Below are 25,605 nucleotides of genomic sequence, written 5' to 3'. Positions count from 1 at the left end.
TACAAGATGCTAGAGAGACATAATATTCTATCTAAATGTTTCAATATATTTAAATATTTTGGCGACTGTTTATAAAAATATTAAAAACTCAAAAATTTCCTATAGTTTGTGTATTGTAAAAAACAGGGATTACCTCCCCTTATAGAAAATTGTATCATGTTATTTAATATGCTTCTTTAAACTATCACCGCTTTCCTAATAAATTATGTTGTAGACATATAAATTATGTCTACATAATTATGTTGTACATAATTATGTCTACAATAAATTATGTTGTACACATGGAGATCTCTATAGATGAAGCTCAGGAAGATGAACTCTAAATATGCTGCCAGGTGACCATGTTATACACTAGAGTTCGAAAACTACTACTGTAGGTATTGAGCAGTAAATAATAAACCACTGAATAAAGACTCTCATTCACTTAATCTATAGCTCCTATTTAATGCCCAACAAGTTACCTAAAATGAGATCCCATCCTTTTTTTAAAAAATTAGCTAATTAACTTATTTTTGAAGATTTTATTTATTTATTTGACAGACGGAGATCACAAGTAGGCAGAGAAGCAGGCAGAGAGAGAGGAGGAAGCAGGCTCCCCGCTGAGCAGAAAACCCGATGCGGGGCTCGATCCCAGGACCCTGAGATCATGACCCGAGCCGAAGGCAGAGGCTTTAACCCACTGCGCCACCCAGGCGCCCCAAATGAGATCCCATCCTACTACATGTAAGATCTGCACACATGTACACAGCTCTAAAACCTTACCACAGAAGGAGCAAGTCCTTTAGAATTCTGTTTCTTCTTAGGTTTTGAGGGAGTTTGCTTGTCTAAAGTATTGTGAGCTCCACTGATTTGATTCACTTGTCTATAAAATCCATCTGAAAGATATTCCAAGCAAACTGATTTAGGTTTCAGACCTTTATTCCTATGCTGAATGTAACACTTACACATAAGATTTCAGAATTAATTATATTCTTAACAGTAAAATTAGAAGCCAGCAGAACTACTGCATTACATTTTTTGGTGCCATTATGATGTATACAAGAGAAATAAGCATATGGATATTTATAGCAGATTTATTCCTAACTGCCAAAACGTGGAGGCAATCAAGATGTCCTTCAGGAGAGGAAAGTAGGAATAAACTACGTTTATCCAGATAAAATGGCACATTGTTCAATGGTAAAAAGAAATGAGCTACCAAGCCATGAAAAGATAAGGGGGAACCTTAAATACATTATTAAGTGAAAGAAGCCAATCTCAAAAGACTACATACTGTATGATTCCAACTATATGACTTTCTGGAAAAGGTAAAATGTTGGAAACAGTAAAAATAATCAGTGGTTGTCAGGAGCTGTGGGGGTGGGTAGGAAAAGATGAGCATAGGAGATTTTTAGCGTTGTGAAACTACTCTGTATTCTATAATGTAGACACATGTCATTACACGTTTGTCAAAACCAATAAAATGTGCAATACCAAGAGTTAACCCTACTACAAAGTACACTGGGTACTTTGGGACGTTGGGACATTGGGTGCTTATGGTGTATCAGTGCCAGAGCTTCAATTTTAACAAATGTCCAACTCTGCCATGGGATGATAATAGTGGGAAAGCCTGTGGAGATAGAGAGTACATTAAAACTCAAAGCACTCTCTATATTTTCTGCTCAATTTTGCCATGCATCTAAAACTGCTCTGAAAAATAGTCCATTAAAAATAAATTATTTTTAAAAAAGATTTTATTTATTTATTTGACAGACAGAGATCACAAGTAGGCAGAGAGGCAGGCAGAAAGAGAGGAAGGGAAGCAGGCTCCCTGCTGAGCAGAGAGCCCAATGCTGCTTGATCCCAGGACTCTGGGATCATGACCTGAGCTGAAGGCAGAGCTTTAACCCACTGAGCCACCTGGGCACCCCTAAAAAGAAATTATTTTTAAAAAAGGAAGTAGGCAGTGAGATGATCACTGCATTCTGCTTAATGACATCATGGGGGCAATGTGAGCATAATTATGTTTAATTTAATCCAGTTCTTTAGAGTTAAATAACTTTTTAGAAGATCGTTTACCACCAAGCCCATGTACTAATAATCCCAATTCTATCAATAAATGGCACAGTTCAGAAGACAACATGAGGTAAATACAGAGGGCAATACTTGCAACAATCACAGTAATCCTGAGAATTGGAACAGTCAGCAGAAGTTGGGGATTATGAACATGTGCCCCCTGCCCCCTGGTGGTAACTAGATGAAATCGCCAACTCATTAGCTAAGCATAAGGTGATCCCACATGTATTAAAATTAAAATGGAACTACGCTACCTTTTTTGTTGCACCTGGTGTCCCAGACCATAATGTTTCCATCTCTTCCACCTGTACAGAAGACAGCTATGGGGAAATAAATAGTTTATCAAGAAGTTAATAAAACCAGGCCAATAATGCATGCATTTCATTTACGTTTCCTAGAGCATCTATTCCATGGTTAAGTATTGTAATTGGCAATTAAAAATGAAACAATTTATGGCTCAACAACAAATAAGAGAAAACAGCAGTGAAGGGAAAGGATTATAAAGAACTCAAAATACTTACGCTCTAGAGAATAATCCCTCTGTAAATATTCTTAACATCACATAAAATACTACATGAAGTATACATATGGAAAGAATAATGAAAAAGCAATAACGAAAATATACTGAGAGTTTACTAAGTGCTATACACTATACCATGTGCTTTATATACATTATCTCAATTCTTATTATTAACCCTATTAGGTGGGTATTATTATTCTCATTTTATAGATAAGAAAACCAAGACATAGAGAGGATAAGTGACTTATAAAGGTATTCCTAGAAGAATAAATCCAGAGCCCACTCGCCAAATCTCCAAGTTTTATGGTCTTCTGTATAAAAGTATGTATAATCCAAACAAAACGGAGAAAAAGGATGCCTCTAGGGATGGAAAGAGAGCAAAGAGACTGAAGAAGGAAAAATAGGGGAACTTCAATTTATCTGTAATGTTTTATTCTTTAAAACAAAATGAAAAAAACCTTGCTTCATATGTGGAAGAGTGAGCACTTACGAAACCAATCTATCTGCATGAGCTCAAAAACTCTGGACAAAATAGAAAAACCAACTACCTGAGGCTCTTTAGAAACTGAACAAAAACATTCAATTTTTGGAGGGAAGTCAATACCTGAAGCAAGTGATTGGTCTCGGCTAATTTACTGGCTTTTGCAGTTTTACCTTGAAGGCAGCCACAGTTGCAGCATTAGTACCAGGCAGCTAAGATGCCAATACAGAACCTGCCATCTTTCAAGTCAGAGGAACAAGGAAAACCAGACTGAGGCAACAAGAGCTGCCAGAGCCAGAGTGAGGAGAACCCTGGAGAGAGCCAGAGAAAGGCTAACTCTAACATTGTGTTTAAAGTTAGCACAGGTCTCTGGTTGACCCCTGAACCATCTATGCAAGGGAAAATCAAAAGAGGCTTGTAACTAAGGCTTAAATTAAAGAACTAAATTGAGATCTGACCTCTCTGTAGGTCTGACAGTCTGCAATTTGACTTTTACTGAGTTAATTCCCTGTTAAAACAAAAACATTGGAAAGCCTGAGTGGCTCGGTCAGTTAAGCAGTTGCCTTCAGCTCAGGTCATGATCCCAGGGTCCTGGGATTGAGTCTTACATCAAGCTCCTTGCTCAGTGGGGAGCCTGCTCTCCCTCTGCCTGCTGCTCCCTCTGCTGTGCTTGCTCTCTCTCTCTCACAAATAGTTAAATAATAAAATGTTCAAAAAACAAAACAAAACAAAACAAAAAAACAACAGATGAAAGTCCAGAGAATAAAAACGACTTTGCCCAAGAGTTTAGAGGCAGAAACAGGAATAAAATACAGGGGTTCTATGTATGATTGTAAAAATGTGTCCTGTACAAAGGCATTTGGCTAAAGATCTAAAATCTAATCTGTGTTTACCAACCAAACTATGTGGCCATGAGGGTAGTGTCCAACCAGGCAATTCATCCTAGAACACTTACAGACTACTAGGAGCCATGATAAAAGCTACCAGCCCCAATTTCTAATTCAATGCTTTTTCTACTAGACCATATCAGCATAGATTTACTGTATAAAATTTTAAAAATTAAGCAAACGGAAAAAAAGATAGTGCTTTCTTTTACTGTTATCCTTTAAATAAATTTACCTTTAGTAAGGTTAATTTTCATGCTCTTGTATTATTTTTAGAAACTCAGAGTCAACTCTGCCACAGTAGTAAACTAGAACATAACCATATCTAACTTCATATAATACACATGTTAATGAAAACTTATGGGGAGATGCAGAGATAAAAACTATGCCATATATTCTTCAATGTTCCACTCTCAAAAGCAACCAGTCAATTAAAATTGACCTTTTTGGAGTCCAGATCAGCTCAACAACTCAGTTTAATATTTCTGAGTGCTCATGTGAATAAATGAAAATGTTTGTTTTAAAAATAGAGTATTTCTTAATGATAAAGAAGACTGCAAAGTTTGTCCAGTTATTGAGATTAAGGCCAGATTAATTCAGCCACTTCTTTAAGATGAATGTTTGTTGGTCTATTTGTAAAAAAAAAAAAAATTATTCAGCGAGAAACTAATGGAGGAAGGAGAAAAGAAATGAAGAGATAATTCAGACATTCCTGTTTTTCCCTAGTGTTATAGTACTGTGCTGTACTATATCATTCTTTAAGTCTTCCTTCTCCATTATAATAGTAAAATAAATACAGAAAGATCAATTATGAGTAAATAATAGTTGAAAATATACTAGGGAATTGGGCCACTTAAAGCAATTAAATGGTAAGTTTTTAGGTGAGAATCATGTCCATTTTAACAGGTTTCCCACTCCAGCGTCACACTCCACTTAATTAAGATATTACTAAGAGAGTTAAAGTAACTCATTTACAAATAGAGTTAATCAGTGTTCAGTACAGGGTTTTGACTTTAAAAGACACTCAAAGTTGGACAGAGGTATTATAGCTATTTATAAATGTTTACCTTATCTGCAGGATTATAGAAAAAAATTATCTGAAGATTCTTAACTTACAGGGACAGGCTGGAGATAATATCCATAAGAATGGGACCAAAAGTCAGCTTAATTTCATGGAGGATTTTGGTCATGAGACTCTCAGTCTCAAAGTAGGTAAAGTAGCAACTCTGACACCGGAAAGGGTGGAAACCATCAAAGCTTCTTATTAACTCACCGTAAAGGAGATTAAGGACATGAAAGAGAATAGGCACAGACCTACCTTTCTCAAACTTAGAAAAGGCAACTGACTTAAGGCTGCACTGATGACCCTTGCACGTTCCAATCAGCTCACCAGCTTTTACATCCCAAAATTTGGCTGTTTGGTCACCTGCTGCTGTAACCTTTCAAAATATAAGGTATCATAATTTAATAAATCAATGCTTTATCAATATTTAACCAGATTCCAATAAAATGAAAGTCACTTACAAGTTTAAGTTCACCAGGAACCCAGGCCAGGTCAAAGACAGCATTCCAGTGAGCCATCCATTCTAAACAAAAAAAATGGTGAATGTGAAATGTCTAGACTATGTTCAGGGGTAGCCTTGTTAATAGCAGTTTGAATTTCTTAAAAGCTACAGTGAAAAAATAAGTCGTCAGTGCCCTGTCATCCATGGGTCAAGAGAACTTGTATACTCACAGAACTTACATATTTCCTTCACTCTTGCAGAGAACTATCACTTGATATCAAATTCCTTTTCATGAGGTGACTAGTAATATATTCTCCAAAATGGAATCTTTCTGAAATATTCTCCAGTTCAAAAATCTTCATCATGCTCTCTGAATGGAATCTGAAGTAGTTTGACATTTAAGGTTCTGCATGCTTTGGCCTTTATCTCTGTTGCAAGGTTTATCTTTGTCTCCACATACCTTATTCCAACCAACTGGATCTCTCTCCATTCCATAATTATAGCCTATGCTTTCTTATCTCTAGGCCTTTGCTAATGCTGTCCTTTCCACCTGGCATATCCTATTCTATCTTCACAGGTTTAAATACCACAGTCCCACTTAAATATTCTCTTCATGAAAAATTGTCCTTGCAAACTTTACCACATGAGAGCTCTCCTTTTGACACCCATGGCATTTTTTGGGTACATCTTTATCATTTATAGCCTGTTTTACTTATTTCCACACTTGATATAACTAGTTCCAGATTATTAGCTTCTTAAGATCAGTATAAATTTGCCTTATATAAGAAAGATGCTTGGTCAACATAAATATTTTAAAGTAATGTTTCCTCCAACCACATTAAGTGTAAAAGATTTAACTTTTTAAAAGAAGAACTGTTTTAATCCTAAACTGTATTTTTTTTTCAACTTTCAGTGAAAGTATTGCCATATTTACAATATTATTGCCAGAAGAGCCATCTACCATTTTCTTTTAACCTGGTCCCTAAATAGACTTCATCAGAAGTGAATATAATTGGAAATATATTCAAATAACAATTTACTTGAAGATTTATGAATTTAAAATAATGTTAAAACAAAAATTTTAGGTCTAGACTTACCTTTGACACACTTCTTTCTAGAGGCTTGTGATTCTGTGTTGTACAATCTAACGAAGCCTTCTTCATTGGCAACTGCTAGTATATGCTCCATATTGGGAGCTAAATAAGAAATAAAGAATACATAAAGAATAACACAAAAATTTTAAAGCTGAGCATAAAGCTATAAAAACAATACAATACAAATTAACTGAAAGCTACAAGTTAAATACAAAGAATCTGAAGAGGGAAGATGATTCTATCCAAATAGCATTTGATTATGGTATTTGAGAGGTAATTTGAATTAAAGATTGCTTAAAATTGCCTTAATATCTAATTCAGTAAATGACTCAAAATCACCAAAATTATCCCATATAATCTCTTATTTAGAGAAGAGTAGTACTTAAATAAAACAATAGTGACACTGACCAATGGCAAAGAAAAGCACACGATATAGACCACCAGCAGGCTGAGTCTATTAGTTAAATTTCCTTTTCATACCCCTTTACTTTTCCCCTCTCAAACTATTAACAGTGGGGACAAGTACTCCATTTCTGTTCATATGTTTCCCAGTGCATTACAGAGAGATTCCATCAGACCAAAAGGTATATCCATTGGGCAAAACAGTTTTCATGATGGTTGAACCTTTGCAATCCTTTCCCAGTATCCGTTAAAAAGAAAAGAAAAAAAAAATGCTATAATAGTCTTATACTTTAGAGGAAATAAATAATTATGTATAGAGATTTTTAAAAGTCTTATTTCATAAATCAGAAAACAGCTATTAGAAAAACTCTACCATCTATCTAACCTACTTTTTCTTGAAAGGGGTATGTCCCAGTATATATTTTTTTTAAGTAAGACATAGATCATTTCTGAGCAAGCCTAGGTTAGGTAGTAATTCTCTTACCAGAAGAGAAGGTACATCCAAAAGGAGGAACTGGGGCTCCTGTTTCTCCATAAGAAGTGTGCTCATCATTACAGTTGCACTGATAACCAGTTAGAAGGGACTGTAGAGGGTACTGGGAAGACCATCCTAAAGTAAGACATAATTCTTTATAGATTTCAATATATCATCACATTTCAATATTTTTAACAAGTGCAGAGGTAAATATTTGTTTTTAAAAGCTTTATATATTTTATGTAAGTCCACTCACTATTCAGGGTCCTCTAAAATAGTTTCTGGTATTTTCCTAAGGGGTCCTAAGGTAGAAATAAAAAGCACTCTCAACTTCTTGTGAGGTACAGCTTTGGGCTTACCATCTAAAATGGACTCTTGCTGGTACACTGAAGATTTTAAGAAACAAGTGGCCTTTGTACATTAAAAAAGATCTTACCCCTCCTACACCCTTTGGTGACCAAGTATAAAACACAACCACAAAAGACTACCATAACCATTAAAACTACCATTCTCTTCAATTAACATTTCGTTTCCAGAGTTTCTAAATCAACATTACTCAAATTCTTTAATTACCTGCAACATCATATATAATCCAATGGTCAAAGAGTTAAAGGAAATAATGAATGTAAATTTACCTGCCTAGCTACTAAAATATTCACAAGTAAATTCTAACTTCACTTCCTTTTTCCAATACTGAAATTCTAGGATTCTTTTTTTTAAGTTTTTTTTTTTTAAATAAAGATTTTATTTATTTATTTGGCAGACAGAGATCATAAGTAGGTAGAGAGACAGGCAGAGAGAGAGAGAGAGAGCGAGAGAGGAGGAAGCAGGCTCCCTGCGAAGCAGAGAGCCCGCTGATGGGCTCGATCCCAGGACCCTGGGATCATGACCTGAGCGGAAGGCAGAGGCTTTAACCCACTGAGTCACCCAGGCGCCCCTGAAATTCTAGGATTCTAAAATGTCAACAAGTCACAGTATCTTAAACTATATTAGAGCAATTTTAAAGTGAGGCATTATGTACCCACCCCTAGAGTACAATCAATTAAGCCCAGGTTAGTAATACGGTCAGGGAAGTCTTTAGAGTAGGTGAAATCAAACACGTCAAGAGATGAGTTAAGTCTTCACTGAATATACAAGAGAGAGGAAGAAATTCAGGGTAGAGGGAGCATTTATTCTGCTTGGGTCAGAGATCAAATGGGCACTATGGTCCTAAATAAATAGTAAGCCATCTTCAAAGATTTGTTCTATTATTTAGATATATAGGTCAACACATTTTAAATATATAAAAGAAACATTAAATAAATGGTTACTGAGAACTAAATGTTTATTAAGCATCAGAGGAAACAATGAAGTTACAATCTATTGAGAGCTGTTTAAATAATAAACTTCCACACTTTAGGGTACTTTCAAAGATCACATTTCATCAAGAATACTCTTTGGAGAAGACATGTAAGTCTGATATAGCCTCAGACAATTCTAGCTTTGATGTTCCTAGAGATAACCTGAAGGAATCAGTACAAAAGAGGCAAAGAATACAATCCAGATTTAGTAATTATTCCTGGGGGAGTATTACCTCAAGGCCAGGTATTGTGTAAACAAGCTATTAAAAGATCACTAAAAAAAGAATAAAATATATTGTAGAGTTCCATCTACAGTTCCATCTACAAATATCCATCTACAGAATGAATTTTAAAACAAAACCTCTGTATATATACACTTGTGGTTTGGGAATAAAAATCATAATAAGCTAGTGATTGCAACATACAAATTCAAAAGGACCAAATCTTGGAAATTTCAGATAGAACTGAACATGATAAACTTTGGATACCTAATTCTTTACAATTAAGCTGACTCCTTCAACTCTACCTCACTGCTTCCTGACTAACATTCAAACACCAACAAACAGCCTAACATGGCTTAATAACTTATCCCCATCTACCCCTCCATTTCTGTAGTCCCTACAACACAGTTGTGGACTGATATCTTGAGCAAGTTTTGGATACGTACTGTGCTATACAGTTTCCAACATTAACAAGTAATACTTCCCCCCGTAACACTCATTTGGAAAAGCCTATTATCTCCTCAATGTACAATTTAAGCCCCTGGGATTACACACCAATTTTCCAAAGAGTATCCAAAACTCAAAGACATGAGTTTTCAGATAATCAGTTGATACAGGTACATTTCTACTACTGATCTGAGAAGGTTGAGGTTCTTTTTCCTCCTCTCCCTTCATCACTGCTTTTCCTCCACTTTTCAAAAGAAAGGCATTTCCCTGCCCCAATCTTATACCTTGCATTGATCCAAGGTACAAAAACTTCTGGGACTCCAATTAAAAGACAATAGGATAATTCCTTTAATAAAGGCATCATAAACAGCAAAATCCATCTCTTTAAAAGATACACTTCCAATAAAATTTTACTTTTTGCTTCATTTATTTATCAAAATTAAGTCTATATTGTTTTGACCATTTGCATACTAGTAATCGTAACAATTCAATTCAGAGGAAACTCTTGACACTTAGAGCCTTATGATTAAAGAAAATACTGAGTTTATTTTTTTCACAGAGAAGTATGACAGCGTGATCAATAAGGATTGAAAATAACTTTTAAACTTAGACTGAAATTATATTAGGATAAATTCTGTGGGAAAAATAAAGTGGAAATAAAATCAAGGGAGAAAAAGCCACTAGAGCTGACCCTCAAACACAGGTCTGAACTGTGTGAGTCCATTTATCTGTGGATTTTTTCCCCACAAATACAGTAATGTATCTGTATTTTCTCTTCTTTATGATTTTCTTAGTAACATTTCCTTTTCTCTAGCTTTATTGTAAGAATACAGTATATAACATGTGTAACATAAAAGGTACGGGTTAATTGACTATTTATGTTATTGGTAAAGCTTCCTTTCAATCAACAGGAGGCTATTTGTAAAGTTTGGGGAGAGTCAAAGTTATAGGTGATTTTTGACTGTATGGGGTTTGGTGACTCTAGCCCCTATGCTGTTCAAGTTTGAAATTTACATTGAAAATCTGGCATTTAAAGAGTTTGTTCATATTTTAAAAAAATGATTGTTATGATCAAATCACTATAATATTCATATTCTATTAGATAAATTTTAAATGACATAGCATTTTTATTTAAAAATTTTATTAAGTTTAAACCTATGATAAAAACTTTCAGATAACAACTTAAAAATAAATAGAAGAGTAATCAGATTTCTACTTTAGAAAGATTGTTGGCAATAATGTGGAGAATAAACAGGAGAGAAGGAAACTAAGAGGCCACTTGGGAGCCTTGTTATAATAGACAAGTAGTTATTAGGACCCAAACTAGGGAAATGAAATGGTAAGCATAGAACAGATCCAAGTTATAGTGATGAGGCAAAATCAGTGGGGACAGAAAGAGGACAGACTCAAGGGATTTTAAGGGACTTTTAAGGGAACTTTCTATATCTTGAGGAAAACAGAGGAATTTTGATTGACTCAGGTTTCTGGCTAGGAAGACTAGTTTAAAATAATGGGACCACTTCCAAAAGTAGGTCATCTATCGCAGGTTTGGGGAAAAAGTGAGTGCAGTTTTGAGTACTTGAGTTTGAGATGTTTGTGGCACTGACCTGCTGGATGGTCACGCGGCTTTTATAGGAATAGATGTAAAGTATAGGGAAGGGACGGCTGCAAGTAGTAGTGGAAGATGCCCTGGTTGTGGCTCATCCATGAGAGTAGGGAGAAGGAGAAGAGGGGCCTAGAGTGGAACACCAACATGGAAGGAGAAAGAAGATGGTCCTATAAGGTTCACTGCATAATCTACACCACGGAATGAATTTCAGTGTCTGACACATAACAATAAATGAGTATTTGTAAATGAGAGAGAAGGGGGAAGTAGACAGAAAGATTGGAGAATTAGGAGAATATGTTACAAAATAGAGGCTAAGTATAAACAGCTTGCCCCTGGTCTTGCAGGCCCCTGGTCTTGCAGGCCGTAAGGAATGAAGCTGGAATTAAACCTCTGGCAGTTTAATTCCAAGACAGATCTCAATCACTAGGCACTACTGCCAGTCGTGACAGAGCACAGAAGTCACCCAAGCAAGTTTCCAGCAGAGTCAGAGAGGGGCATTTAGAATATAATCAGAAGGATTATCCGGGGGGAAGTAGGGGAGAACGGATATAAAGCTCCAGTTGGAGGCAGGAAGTTGTGCGACTACTCCTCAGTCCACTTCTCCATATCCTCTTCCCAGACCTTTGCCTTAACATAAAAAGTTCCCTTCTCAGATTCTTTTTTGTTTTCCACACGGTTTCAAAGAAAAAGAAGACCTAGTCCGTTTTTAAATGAACGAGGTTTCATTTGTATCCAGCCTCAGTCTGGGTAGTAACTCCCACCTCAGAAACGTACCAGGTTTCAGGTCGATGACACCCAAACCTAAACTCAAAGCTCCCACCGCCCGTCGTTTTACCTTAAGGATGTTTTAACCTCAAGAACTGTAGCGAGGAAGTCGGATTTCCACATACTATGGAAATATCCCCCAAATCATACCGTTACAGTGAAAAACAAAACAAACATAACGTTTTGATCCCATTTCTGTAAATAACAATACATAGTACCTTGGCCCTGAGAGTAATCTACTTTAATCGATCACGAATGGTTATCTCTGGGGGCTGCGGTTATGGGCATTTTTCACCCTGTAATTTCGTATTTTTACGCACATGCAGTAATCAGGGGGAACATTTTTCGGACCATGCTGGAAGCAGATGTTGTCTTCTCGGCTGGAATGAGTTCCTTAATAGCGGATCACACTCCCAAGTATATCTAAGCGAATAGTAGGGCTCACTAAAGTTCTACAACAAACTAATCAATGAATCGACCAATCAGTCAGCGCACACGAGTCCTGACGATCTCACAAAGCTGCGGAGCCGCGCGCACACACACAAATGCACGCATTTTCCAGTTACTGTGCAACACTGAAGCCGTAAAGAAGGCCGGTCGATTCGACTCTCTTCCCTCCGTCAGCCCACATTACGATTTTAAAAATCCCGATTACGATTAAAAGTGTCCCAAGGGCAAGAAAGCGCAGCTTGTTTCAGCAGTCCTCGCTAACACGAACTCACTCCGGCCATGGGAGAAGTCGGGGGCTGGGAAACAGAGTTGGAGTCGGCCTTGGTCCGCCGCGTTGTTCGGGGGAGGCGAAGCCCGCCAGCGAGAAGAAGCGGTTAGGGCCGTTACTCACCATTTCTCGGGACGCCGAACTGGGGCTGGCGGAGCACCGAATTGAAGAGCATCTGGGCCAGAGGAAAAGGTTCAACTGACAGAAAAGCCGTGAAAATGCCCCCCAGCTTCAGCAAAAATCGTATCTTGCGCCCCTCAGAACACGACTAGTTATTGCCTCCAACTCCCGCCACTGTAAGCCCCGGCCACCAAACTCCCCGCCAAACTGACGTCACGCCGTCTGATTGGCTCCCGCGGCGGCGTCCGGGCGCCTCCGAGTCACTTCCCCCTTCCAATCCCCGCCTCCTTTTCTCCGAGCCGCGGGAACCCAGGGTTCAGGAGCTCCCTGAGCGCCTGCGCGGGGGGCCGCAGAGGCGCTGGCGAACGGCGGGGTGACCAGGACGCATGCGTAACAGGGCTTGACAGAGCGCGGAGGAAAAATCCGCGAGAAGGTGGTGGAAGAAGATGGCGGTGCTGGGGCAGAGTTTGCAATCTTTTTAAATAGGCTAGTCGAGTGACTATTCGGGTCATGGCGTCAAACTCAACTAAATCTTTCCTGGCAGATGCCGGCTATGGCGAACAGGAGCTGGATGCTAACTCTGCCCTTATGGAATTAGACAAAGGTATTCGAAAGAGCGGGCTGAGCGGGTGAAACGGGCGTGGGGGGCAATGGCGCCACCAGGCGGTGGCAGCCGTCAGTCAGGCGCTTGCGCCTAGCTTCCCGGGGCGGGGGCGAGGGCGGGCACCTATGCTTTCCGAGAGTCCAGAGCATTTGCAGGTTTGGGAGATTGCAGGAAAATTGCAGCGTTGCTATTTTGGCTTTGCACCAGCTGAATAAGTAGAGAGCTACAGTGACGGGCCGTGTTTGACCGCTTGAGGGCACAGTCCCCCGATTTTCCAAGCAGTTTGTAAAAATGCTACATTTAAATTGTGAAATTATTTGTCAGTAGGTTCAGTTGAAACAAGGTCTTCATCAAGAGTGCTGAATAATAATCTTGCACCCACTTTATAACGATGTATTTTATTTCTGTAACTTACCTACGGGTTACTAGACATTAAATACGACCAAGAAAATCCGAAAAGCATAGCTCCTCTTTCGTATAAATTCCACGAGTTCTGTTTTCCTTTGGGAGGTGGGGTGGGAGGTGTAGGGCTGCTTGGTGTAGTGAAAGGAGCTGGGACTTAGACTGAGTCGAATTCTAGTGCCACCGATTTTATGATCATGGGCAGGTCACCCAACTTCACCCAACCTTGTCTTTTTTGTCTGCAAAGTAGATCCAGTACCATTGAGCTAGCAGGACTGTTGTAATATTAAGCGATATAATTGTATGCAAAAGAATCCATTATTAAATGCTAAAACAGATATGCCTTCTTAGATAAGGCTATGGAAGGCAGATGCGAGTATTTGACAGTAAAGAACTCAAGTACTTAACCTTTGTTTCAGTGATTTTTATTGAATGGGGGAAACATTTGCCACGTGGTATAGTTAATTCTTCATTAACTAGAACCAATAAATAATACATTGAGAATTGGGACTACTGATTAGAAGGATCTGTCTTTAAGTCCACTTTGAGCCGGTTCCCAGCTAACTTTTGGGATTTCATTTTCTTGTTTTCTAATCTGTAAACATTTCTAGTGGATAGGTCTAGGTAAGAGTTTCTCAGACTTTTTAAAAAGCTTTTAACTCCTTTTGATTAACATAAAAATGTCACAACACTTCAATGAGATATTCCTTTGGTTGAGTCACTTAGTGCATCCCCTTCAGTCAAGAAAATAATGTTCAACTTTTTACTTTCTCTTACCAAAGCTGTAGGGCTTTTCCCCTATGAAATATAAAATTATAATATTAAATGTGTTTTTTAAACACTGCATAACCTTTTCCTTTCCAGTCTGGAAATTTCTTCTTTTTTCCCCAGAGAGAGTTGCAGGTCCACATATCTAATAACCCCACCAAATCGAAAGACATTTTCTACCACTCTGGGCCATGTGGGGTTACATCATAATGATGGCGAGATGGGTTGGAGAGCAAAGGTCAGGATCAGACTCTGAGATGTCAGAAAATCTAGAATTGTTTAATTCCTAAAAATTTGCCATTGTGTTAAGGAAAAAACCCCACAATTTTTGCTTCTTAGAAGTTGAAATAGAAACATTTCAGAACTGTAAGAAATAAATGGATGGCCATTGAGTGTTTAAGTAGAAACCAGCTGTCAGTCATAGGTGTTAAGTGGTCACTTTCAGTTCTCCCAGGTGAGTATTTCCCAGGTAATTCTCAGGCTCAGAAAGAAAATTTGAATAATATAAGAACAAAATTTTTGTAATTTTTCACCTCATCATGCTATATACCTTTTAAAGCTGTTAAGAAATTAGATTTCAGGGGCGCCTGGGTGGCTCAGTGGGTTAAGCCTCTGCCTTCGGCTCAGGTCATGATCTCGGTCCTGGGATCAAGCCCTGCATCGGGCTCTCTGCTCAGCGGGCAGCTGCTTCCCTCCTCTCTCTGCCTGCCTCTCTGCCTACTTGTGATCTCTGTCAAATAAATAAATAAAATATTAAAAAATAAAAAAGAAATTAGATTCCAGAAATAGCCAGTTTCATTAGAATATAGTTCAGTATTTTAACTATTGAGCCATTTCATGCTTTATCTGTTAAAATATTTTTGTTTTATGAGTGGAAGTTCGTAGGATCAGAAGGCTACAAGTTCTAACTTTCTTTTAAATTCTAGAACATCTAGATGGGAGTTTCCCAAAGTGCATTCCAAGGAATACTGTTTCTGAAGTGTTTTAATAGGAGTTTCTTACTCCCATAGCCTCTCTTCCTGTTCTTTCCACCCTCCCTCCTACACATACAGACACTTACATCCATACATCTGACTTACTTACTCAGGGTTTGTACTAGAGAAACAGCAACAAAACAAAACAAAGCTCTTGCCTCTATAGAACTTACCTTTTGGACAGAGAAAACAGGCAGCAAGCAAATATAGTATGCATATATTTTGACAAGTAGTGATAACATTCTGTAGAGAAAAATGAAACTAATGAAAGGGGCTAGAAAAAACTGGGTGTGGGATTGGGTTTGGTTTGTTATCTTATATAGGATAGTCAGGAAAGGTCTCACTGGTCAAATAGAGGAACAGCAAGTGCAAAGGTCCTGAGGTTGGAGCCTGTTTTGCGTGCCGGAGTAGAATGATAGACATTGAAGATAAAAAGATAACCAGAAGCCAGTTCATGTAGGGCAGTACAAGTCATTGAAAGTCTGGTCTTAGTTCTGAGTGAAATGGGACACTGTGGAGGATTTTCAGCAGTGCTATGGCATAGCTGACTTAACATTGAGAAGATCAATTTGGCTGTTGTGTTGAGGCTACATTGACACGGAGGGCCAGAGATGAAAGTAGGGAAACTAGTAAGGATGCAGTTGTAACAATCCGGGGAGGAAAATAGTGGCTTGGGCCAAGCTGGTTTTAGTGAAGGTGTGTGAAGTGCTGAGGTTCCGGATATATTTTAAAGGTAGAGCCAATAAGATTTGCTAATGAATATGCTGAGAATGTGAGAATTAGCGGTCAGGAAAAATTTAGAGGTTTTGGTCTGATCTAGAAGTATATATTGCCATTTACTGAGTGAATGAAAGTGAAATCAGTTTGGGACTGCTAAATTTGAGATATCCCTTAGTCATCCAAATGGAGGTGTTGAGTAGGCAGTAACAGATGTGTACAGATGTGACACTTGAACTGCATTGTAAAGTAACAACTAGCGTCCTAAGATACACACTTGGGAAATGTCATTTATAACCTGTTGCGTTTTGTTCTGAGCCTTTTGAAGAAGCATCCCAGTAAGCTATTTGTTTCTGATCTGTCTAGGAATAAATGGATGCTGTTTTGAAGCTGAGTCAAGTCCATTCCTTCAGGCTGTAGTTAACTGCAACACAGGAAAATAATCACGTGATAGCCATTCATTCATCCAGCAGATATTTGCGGATCACCTACTTTGTGTTAGTCATCGTACTCAGAGTTGGGGCTTTATTAGTGAACAAAACAGCTTTAAGAAGAAAGCAGGGCTAGATGAAATATGGCTTTGTTGGTCAGGACAAGAAGTTTGGATTTTATGCCAAGTGCTTCGAGAAGACAAAGTCTTTAAGCAGAGGATTGATTTGGATTGGTTTATATTTTTATAGATCACTCTAGCTGCTACATAGAGGTCTTTCTATCCCCTTTTTAGAGTTTTAAGCAGATAATCATGCTGACTGAGTTTCTGTGAAGACTAAGCATATAGAGTTAAGTGTTACAATCAGGTATGACTTCTATTTATCTGACACATTTAATAATATGGATAATCATTAATGTAGGCATTGTAAAGGACATATCTGACATAAATTAATCAGTGTAACTTTTTCACTAGTGTTTAAGTTCTGCATAGTCTAAACTGACTGAAGATGTCCTGATGATTTAGGGAAACCTATGCAAGATCTCCTTCACCCTGAGTGAAAAGGAGTCTCCCTTAAATGACGTCACTCAGCCTCTCATTCCTGTGAGGTTGCCTGAAAGAGTGAGGTGAAAGAGTGAGACAGGGAAGGGAGTGGTTCCCCTTCTTGCCCTTGGGCTATGGGAAGGGAGGAAATACAGAAGATGGAGTTGTACTTGAGGTGTCGGGGAACTTACTGCTGCAGGAAAAGTGTGATGGGGTGTTCAATGAAAGATTAAAATATAAAATGGAAAATTGATAAAAATCAGGACAACTCTATTCTCCATATTTCCCCTCACTTATCCTAGAACGTGAATTTTCAGACTGTGAAAGAGACCAGTGATTGCTATTATAGGATCCATATTGGGACAGATGTGGTTGGTGTTAGGATGAACAAATAGGAAGCTTTGGAAGTATCTTCATACCCCCTAAAGAGAGAGAGGCCTCTGCAGCGTGGTCTGTACAGGTGACTAATTCCATCCCATAAGTGACTGATTCACAGGTGGACAGGTGACCCAAGAATTCTCAAGAATCTGTGCCACCAGACCGTATTTTGTCTGACAGTGTCAAGAAGTGGACCTGTAAGGTCACGTGGAGTTGACAGTTTTAACATCTCAACTCCTGATGGGTGATCACTGGATGGGTCATGAGCTAGTCCAAAAACCCAAGGCCCTTTTTCAGTTCTTACTGAAATCCACAGACTCATTTTTATAGATGGCCGAGAGCTACTGTCTTGTAACTTACAAAATAAATTGTTAAATATTCCTGAAAGTTGGTATTCGTATATAAACTAATTTGTTAATGATTCTAAATCCGTGTTCTGTGTGCGTGTCATACAATATTACACACATTCCACCATGTGCAGTTATAATTTGTGAAATTCGGGTGAAGGGTGTTTTATTATTATCAGTTGAGTTGACTATCATCTCAGTTTTTTCTATTCCTGCTTTTTAAATATAATTTTCTGAGACTTGCCATTATTGATTTACTAAGTGATGGGTTGTAAGGTTACCTTATAATGTGTGGTGCTTATCTGTGTTGGTATTTTTCCTGCTCTTACCCCCATTTTTTTTTAAAGATTTTATTTATTTATTTGACAGACAGAGTTACAAGTAGGCAGAGAGGCAGTCAGAGGAGGAAGCAGGCTTCCTGCTGAGCAGAGAGCCCGATGTGGGGCTCGATCCCAGGACCTTGGGATCATGACCTGAGCTGAAGGCAGAGGCTTTAACCCACTGAGCCACACAGGTGCCCCCTTACCCGCATTTTTATTGAGTACACTTTAAGATCTATATGTTTTATGGTTATTCTTTGAGTCATCCTCACTCCTTAGCTGAAGCGAATGTGTGTAACAAACTCTCCTAGAATGTGCTTGTAAGGTAATGTGCATTAGCAGTGTTCTTCGTAATGGTACTCGTCATGGTGGTGGTCACTTAGCATCTTGTGATCACTCCTCCTGTGCTTGAGGAATGACCCACATTATACATCCACCTCACTAGGGTGGAAGCAAAAGCTCACCTTCCTGGCTTCCTTTTCAAGAACATAGGATATGACCTTAGCCCTGCCGTTCAGACAGACCTCCTCTGGGCTCTGCTCAGCAGTTCAGCAGTGTGAGAAGGCATAGTTGGAGAGCACGGTCACAGTTCTGTGCCCTGGCAGCCACGGCAGCTATGATGTTTCTAGGGGACAGTAGCAGCAATGGCTACAGGGTTCCTGGGTGTCAGTAGAGCTGATTTTAGCATCATCCGGTGTTTCCTAGCAACAGGACTTATCATCTAATCAGTCTGGCAGGGTGATAATAGGTGTTCTTAGATATTTAGCCTTGAAGCTGTTTGTTAGGTTTTTAATAAACTCATGACCAGCCAGCAGCTATGTTGCTTGAAGCTAAGAATCCTGGCTGATATATGTTACCTGGAAGTGTGTATTGTTTTGAAAACTTGATTACTGTACATAACAGTCCCCGAGTTTACCATCATTTAGTTATTCTCCCTCAGTTCCCTAGAATTTGTCTTTTCCTCAGAATTACATCACTCTAAAATCGTCATTTAAATATCCCTTTTAAAATCTTAACCTCTGTCCTCTCGTTAGTTACTTTCTCGAGATGTATTTTAGCATAATCGTTCAGGACCACAGGCTCTGGAGCCAGATTGCCCAGATGTGAATCCCATGTCTGCCATTTACTGGCTATTGTTCTTAAGCATGTTGCATAATCAGTCTTTGCCTGTGTCTGTCATCTTTAAAATGGGGATAATAATGGTACCTAACTTCTAGGATTGCAGTGAGAGTTTAATTCATGTAAAGTGCTTCGTAGCGTGGCACAGGATATGAGCCATCCCCATCATCATGAGTAACTGCTAATTGATTATTCTTGACTTTCATTCAGACCTCCGTACATTCACTGTCTCCTTTGCCCTACCCGTCAGACTCTTGCTGTTGTTTCCTCTGTATCAAGCTTCGATTTCATGGTGCCACATTTTATTAATTTCATTAACTTTCTTACCTGCACTTAATTTTATTTACTTTTTTAAAAAGATTTTATTTACTCACTTGAGAGAGAGAGAGATAGCAATAGCAATGGGAGGGACAGAAGGAGAAACAGACTCCCCTCGGAGTAGGAAGCCTGGTGTGAGGTGCAATCCCAGGACCCCGGGATCATGACGTAAGCCAAAAGCAGACACTTAACCAACTGAGCCACCCAGGTGCCCCCTTGCCAGAATCATCCAAGATTCTCTTTTAGTTATGTGTGCCCAAAGGCAGCCAAAAATTGCTAGAGAAAGATTGTAGGGTACGTGGCTATTATCAGAAATGATTGCAAACCCAAATGGGCCTTCAACACAGACCCGTAATACTACAGTGTTTCTTTGGTCAAGACTCCCACCTTCTTTTTTTTTTTTTATTTTATTTGTTTATTTGACAGCTAGAGAGAGAGCACAAGTAAGCAGAGTGGCAGGGAGATGGGGAGAGAGAGAAGCAGGCTCTCTGCTGAGAGCCTGATGCGGGGCTCGATCCCAGGACCCTGGAATCATGACCCAAGCCGAAGGCAGCCGCTTAACCAACTGAGCCACCCGGGCACCCCAAGACTCCCACCTTCTTTAGTGACATTTCAGATCTTTAAAATTTTCAAAACTAGAAATTCTGGGTTTTCGGTGACATCTCACTTCATTTTTAAAATTTGCCAATTAATTCAGAGCCTTTAGAAACATTGTTATCTAGGGACACCTGGGTGGCTCAGTTGGTTAAACGGCTGCCTTTGGCTCAGTTCATGATCCCAGCGTTCTGGGATGGAGTCCCACATCGGGCTCCTTGCTCAGCAGGGAGCCTCCTTCTCCCTCTGCCTCTGCCTGCCACTCTGTCCGCCTGTGCTCCCTCTCTAACAACAACAACAACAACAAAAAGAAACATTGTAATCTATCAGATGAAATTTGTCTGAGGGCCAAATTCAGTAAACTATTAGCTTTCTAACTCCAGTATAGGCAGGACCATTAAATAAAAGGGAAATGGTAGAGGATAGCTTAAGGCTCTTGAAGTTCCTGCCTCCTCAAAGTAGCTAAACAGGTCCCTGGGCGCTAGCCTCAGATTTGGTAGGTTTGGGTAGAAGTCTGGCAAAGGTATATTTGAAAAGTTTTACAAATGTTTCTGATGCAGAAGCAGAGCTGAAAGCCACTAGCCTAGCAAAATGTTCTGCACATATTAAGTGCTTAAACAGTCTAGAATAATAAATTTCACTGCTGTCAAATGAAATTTGAATGAATAAGCAATTTACAGACAACCTATTTTAGTTCTCCCGAGCCTACTTGCATGTTGCAACTGATTTAAGCACTGTTTAATTACAGGCACTGAAAAGAAAGAGAGCTCTGTTTCTTTGGTGGGAGAATACAAAGAAAGATGTAGAAACAGCAGTTGCATCCCTGTACCTTAATTTCTGGTTTTAGAACAAGATCTGACTGTGCTGAGTGCCTGTTTTCAGGTGCTTGCCTTATTCTAGAATTGAAATTGGCTCAAAGCAAACAAGATGGGTACATAGCACCCCAGCCTAGGATTCTTGCTAAATCCTAGGTCTTAATATATTTCTTTCTTCTCTGGCACCTTAACTTCTGTCCCTCAGAGCCAGTCTTGCTTCTTGTTTCTTTTTCCTAAAGCTGTTGTTAAGCAAGAAATTTACTATTCTTTAACTTTATCAGCCCTGTTATAGGAATGAGGGTCTATTTTATCTTAAGGAAGTAAAATTTGACAGTATTAGAGAAATCAAAACATTTCTCTGGCCAGATTCAAAATTATCTTTGGTATACTTTAAGTCATCATATTTAAACCAATGAATGTGGTCTGTGATTGTGTTTTTTAAGGGAAAGTGAAACAGATCATATTCTGTCAGCCAAACACCCTCTGCATGGGCTGCCTCCTGCTTTACCTTTTTCATCCCAACCAAGGTTAATTCATTACAAACAGAACTTTACTCCCTTCCGCATCACCAACTACAGGCAGCAAGAGGAGGAAACAAGTCCGATGACTGTGGATTGTCCCACAGATTCCCGCCGCACGCGCGCACACACACAAACACACACACACACATCTGTTCCTTTGTTTCCTCACCTCCATCCTCAGACTTGGCCCTTCTTCTCCCCTTCCCTTTTGTCCTTACTGCCCTGTGTGTGTGTCCTGTGACCCCTTTGTCAAGTCAGGTCTTTAGAAAAGCTTTTAAAGCTCCGTGAGCCACTGCCAGTTACCTACATTTCCAGTGGCACCATGTTTGGTTGGAAACCGACTCCAGGAGCTTTAGTGGCAGTTTTTCTGTGTATGGAGGTGGTGGGTGGGGGAAGAAAGGAGCAGGCAGAGGAGGGCTGTGTTGTAAATATCTCAGTTAGAAACTTGAATTAATTTTCCCGTAGGAACGTTTACTATAAGTGGTTATTGGATTCTGGAATATGATGAGTGCTGATAGTGCTGTTTTTTTCCTGCAAGGAAATATATTCCAAGTACCAAATAACCAATGTGAATGCATTTACGGAACTCAAACCTTTAAAGTTGTAGGAATTGCCTGTGCAGATTTACTCTGTGCTTGTCTTTTGTATTGAAACATAGTGACAATCAATAAAGAGTCCTCAGATGAGTATTTCCTTTGTCATTTTTTAAGAGTGAGCAGAGTTTATTGAACAGAATATTCTAGGACACTTATTCTTGTATGAATATGGATATAATTAGCATTTTATAAGTGCTAAAATACTAAAAAATATTTGAAACTTATGCTCTTAATGCCATATCATGATATTTATTCTAAATGAGTATTTTTTAGGGATTGAATGTTATCTTTGTTTGTTGGGGTTTTTTTACATTTTTAAAGTCAGATTTATTTAGGTATAATTTATAGATAATAAAATGGATACAGTCATGAAACCACAACCATAGTCAAGACACAGAACATTTTCTTCATCCCAAAACTTTGCCTGTATTCCTTTGCAGTCTAATTTCTTTCTCTAGCCCCTGACAACCACCGATCTGTTCTCTGTCTCAAAGTTTTGCCTTTTCTCGATTGTCCTATAAAATAGCCATGCAGTATTATAGTCTTTTTTGGGTCTGACTTCTTTTACTTAGCACAGTGCTTTTGAGATCTACCCTGTTGTTGCAGGAATCTGCAACTGTTTCCTTTTCATTGCGCATTGTATGGTTCTACCACAGTTTGTTCTTTCACCAGTTGATGGACATTTGGGTGGTTTCCAGTTTGGGACTCTTACCTGGGTGTGAGCATTTGAATACAAATCTTTGTATGGACATAAGTTCTCAAAGCACTTGGATAAATATTTAGAAGGATTGTTGATTTTTAGTTATTTTTATAAAAAACAGCCAAACTGTTTTCCAAAGAAATGTATAGTTTTGCATTCCCACCAACAATACATGAGAGTTGCAGTTGCTCCGTATCCTCCTGAGTACTTGGTATGTCATTCTTAAAAATTTTTTGCCCTTCTAGTGGGTATGTAATGGTATCGTAATGTAGTTTTTCATTTATATTTCTCTGATGACCAGCAATGTTGAACATTTGTTAACTTCCATGTATTTCCATGTATATGAAGAAATTCATATTTCTTTTTTAATGAAATTTCTCTTCAAATCTCACCCATTTCAAAAATCTTGTGGAGGCACGAGAAGTGTGGACACTGCCTGTGGAGGTATTGGTGGAGGCTGGAGTCGTGGGTTGTGAATTCACCCAAGGCAGAATGAAGGAGACAGTAGTTCACTGAATATGGCAGAGGAGACTGTGAGGCGGCAGTGCTGGAGGGGGAGCGTGGCGTAGTGGGGGAAGTGAGCAGGCATGGGAACTATGGGATTTTCCTTTTTTGGTACCTCTGCCTGATTGTAAGTAGCCCATCAGTCAGCTAGGGCTTACGGATATTCTGAGGTGGGTTGTTCAGCTCAGTGGTCACTGTGAGCCCCTTTACCTTACTCAGTTTCCACTGCTCAAGCCTGTGGCCTAAAAGCGGCCTTCCACATCGTCCTTTATGATAGGTGTTCTGTAAATATTTTCTTCTGGTATGTGGCTTGTCTTTTCATTCTCTCCGCAGTGTCTTTTGAAGAGCAGAAGTTTTTAATTTTGATGGAGCTTCTCACTTTTTTATTTTATGACTTACGCTTTTTGTGTTTTATCTAAGATTCTTTGCTTAACCCATGCTCATAAAGATTTCCTGTGTATTTTCTTTTTATGTTTTATAATTTTAGCTAAATAATTTTAACTACATTTGGGTCTGTGGTTCATTTTGAGTTCATTTTTGTGTATGGTGCAAATAAAGGATCGAGGTTTTATTTATTTATTTTTTTGCTTATGGATTTCCACTCATTCCAAGATCTTTTGTTAAAAAGAGTATCCTTTCTTGTGTGTGTTGAGTTTGAGAAGTTCTTTATAGATCCTGGGTATCAACCTTTTGTCTGTACTGTCATTTGCAAATACCGTCTCCCATTCTGTGGGTTGCCTCTTTGTTTTGTTGACCGTTTCCTTTGCTGTGCAGAACTTTTGATCTTGATGAAGTCCCAAAAGTTCATTTTCGCTTTTGTTTCCTTTGCCTTTGGAGACATATCTTGAAAGAAGTTGCTGTGGCTGATATCAAAGAGGTTACTGCCTATGTTCTCCTCTAGGATTCTGATGGATTCCTGTCTCACTTGAGGTCTTTTATCCATTTCGAGTTTATCTTTGTGTACGATGTAAGAGAATGGTCGAGTTTCATTCTTCTACATATAGCTGTCCAATTTTCCCAGCACCATTTATTGAAGAGACTCTCTTTTTTCCACTGTATATTTTTTCCTGCTTTGTCGAAGATTATTTGACCATAGAATTGAGGGTCCATATCTGGGCTCTCTACTCTGTTCCACTAGTCTATGTGTCTGTTTTTATGCTAGTATCATGCTGTCTTGGTGATCACAGCTTTGTGGTAAAGCTTGAAATCAGGTAACGTGATGACCCCCGTTTTATTTTTGTTTTTCAACATTTCCTTAGCAATTCAGGGTCTCTTCTGATTCCATACAAATTTTAGGATTATTTGCTCCAACTCTTTTGAAAATTACCGGTGGAATTTTGATCAGAATGGCATTAAAAGTATAGATTGCTCTAGGCAGTGTTTATTCTTCCAATCCAAGAGCACCGAATGGTCTTCCAACTTTTTGTGTCTTCTTCAGTTTCTTTCATGAGTGTTCTGTGGTTCCTCGAGTACAGATCCTTTACCTCTTTGGTTAGGTTTATTCCCAGGTATCTTATGGTTCTTGGTGCTATAGTAAATGGAATCGAGTCTCTAATTTCCCTTTCTGTATTTTCATGGTTAGTGTATAAGAAAGCCACTGATTTCTGTATATTGACTTTGTATCCTGCCACGTTACTGAATTGCTGCATGAGTTCTAGTAGCTTGGGGGTGGAGTCTTTTGAGTTCTCCATATAAAGAATCATGTCATCTGCGAAGAGAGAGAGTTTGACTTCTTCATTGCCAATTTGAATACCTTTTATTTCTCTTTGTTGTCTGATTGCTGTTGCTAGGACTTCTAATACTATGTTGAACAAGAGGGGTGAGAGTGGGCATCCTTGTCATGTTCCTGATCTCAACTGGAAGACTGCGAGCTTTTTCCCATTGAGGATGATATTTGCTGTGGGTCTTTCATAGATAGATTTTATGAAGTTCAGGAATGTTCCCTCTATCCCTATACTTTGAAGGCATGGGAACAGATACTGGATTTTTTCAAATGCTTTTTCTGTATCAATTGAGAGGATCATGTGGTTCTTCTCTCTTCTCTTACTGATTTGTTCTATCACGTTGATTGATTTGCAAATATTGAACCATCCTTGTAACCCAGGAATGAATCCCACCTGGTCATGGTGGATAATCTTTTTAATGTGCTGTTGGATCCTGTTTGCTAGGATCTTGTTGAGAATCTTAGCATCCATATTCATCAGTGATATTGGTCTGAAATTCTCCTTTTTGGTGTGGTCTTTGCCTGGTTTGGGGATCAGGGTAATGCTGGCTTCACAAAATAGATAATCATATCAAAAAATGGGCAGAAGATATGAACAG

The 25,605-nt window shown here is 38.8% G+C and overlaps 2 protein-coding genes across 3 annotated transcripts in view; one reads left to right on the top strand and one right to left on the bottom strand.

Annotated features, from left to right (window-relative positions):
* The window catches only part of DTL (denticleless E3 ubiquitin protein ligase homolog), a 63,374-nt gene extending 50,554 nt beyond the window's left edge, over positions 1-12,820 (bottom strand). For both annotated transcript variants that reach the window (XM_059412623.1, XM_059412622.1), the window contains exons 1-7: positions 12,637-12,820; positions 7,423-7,548; positions 6,540-6,638; positions 5,462-5,523; positions 5,256-5,376; positions 2,307-2,372; positions 763-875 (exon numbers count right to left, since the gene is read on the bottom strand). In XM_059412623.1, coding sequence (XP_059268606.1) covers positions 763-875; positions 2,307-2,372; positions 5,256-5,376; positions 5,462-5,523; positions 6,540-6,638; positions 7,423-7,548; positions 12,637-12,688 — 639 coding nt within the window. In that variant the 5' untranslated portion in view covers positions 12,689-12,820. The remainder of the gene's footprint in view (positions 1-762; positions 876-2,306; positions 2,373-5,255; positions 5,377-5,461; positions 5,524-6,539; positions 6,639-7,422; positions 7,549-12,636) is intronic.
* Positions 12,821-12,941: 121 nt separating this feature from the next.
* The window catches only part of INTS7 (integrator complex subunit 7), a 91,843-nt gene continuing 79,179 nt past the window's right edge, over positions 12,942-25,605 (top strand). Inside the window, exon 1 of the mRNA XM_059412619.1 lies at positions 12,942-13,237. Coding sequence (XP_059268602.1) covers positions 13,144-13,237 — 94 coding nt within the window. The 5' untranslated portion in view covers positions 12,942-13,143. The remainder of the gene's footprint in view (positions 13,238-25,605) is intronic.

This window comes from Mustela nigripes, chromosome 10, assembly GCF_022355385.1.
Source record: "Mustela nigripes isolate SB6536 chromosome 10, MUSNIG.SB6536, whole genome shotgun sequence".
In the NCBI taxonomy this organism is placed as follows: domain Eukaryota; kingdom Metazoa; phylum Chordata; class Mammalia; order Carnivora; family Mustelidae; genus Mustela; species Mustela nigripes.
Note: the sequence above shows the minus strand (reverse complement) of the source record. Positions and strands in the feature narration are given on the sequence as shown.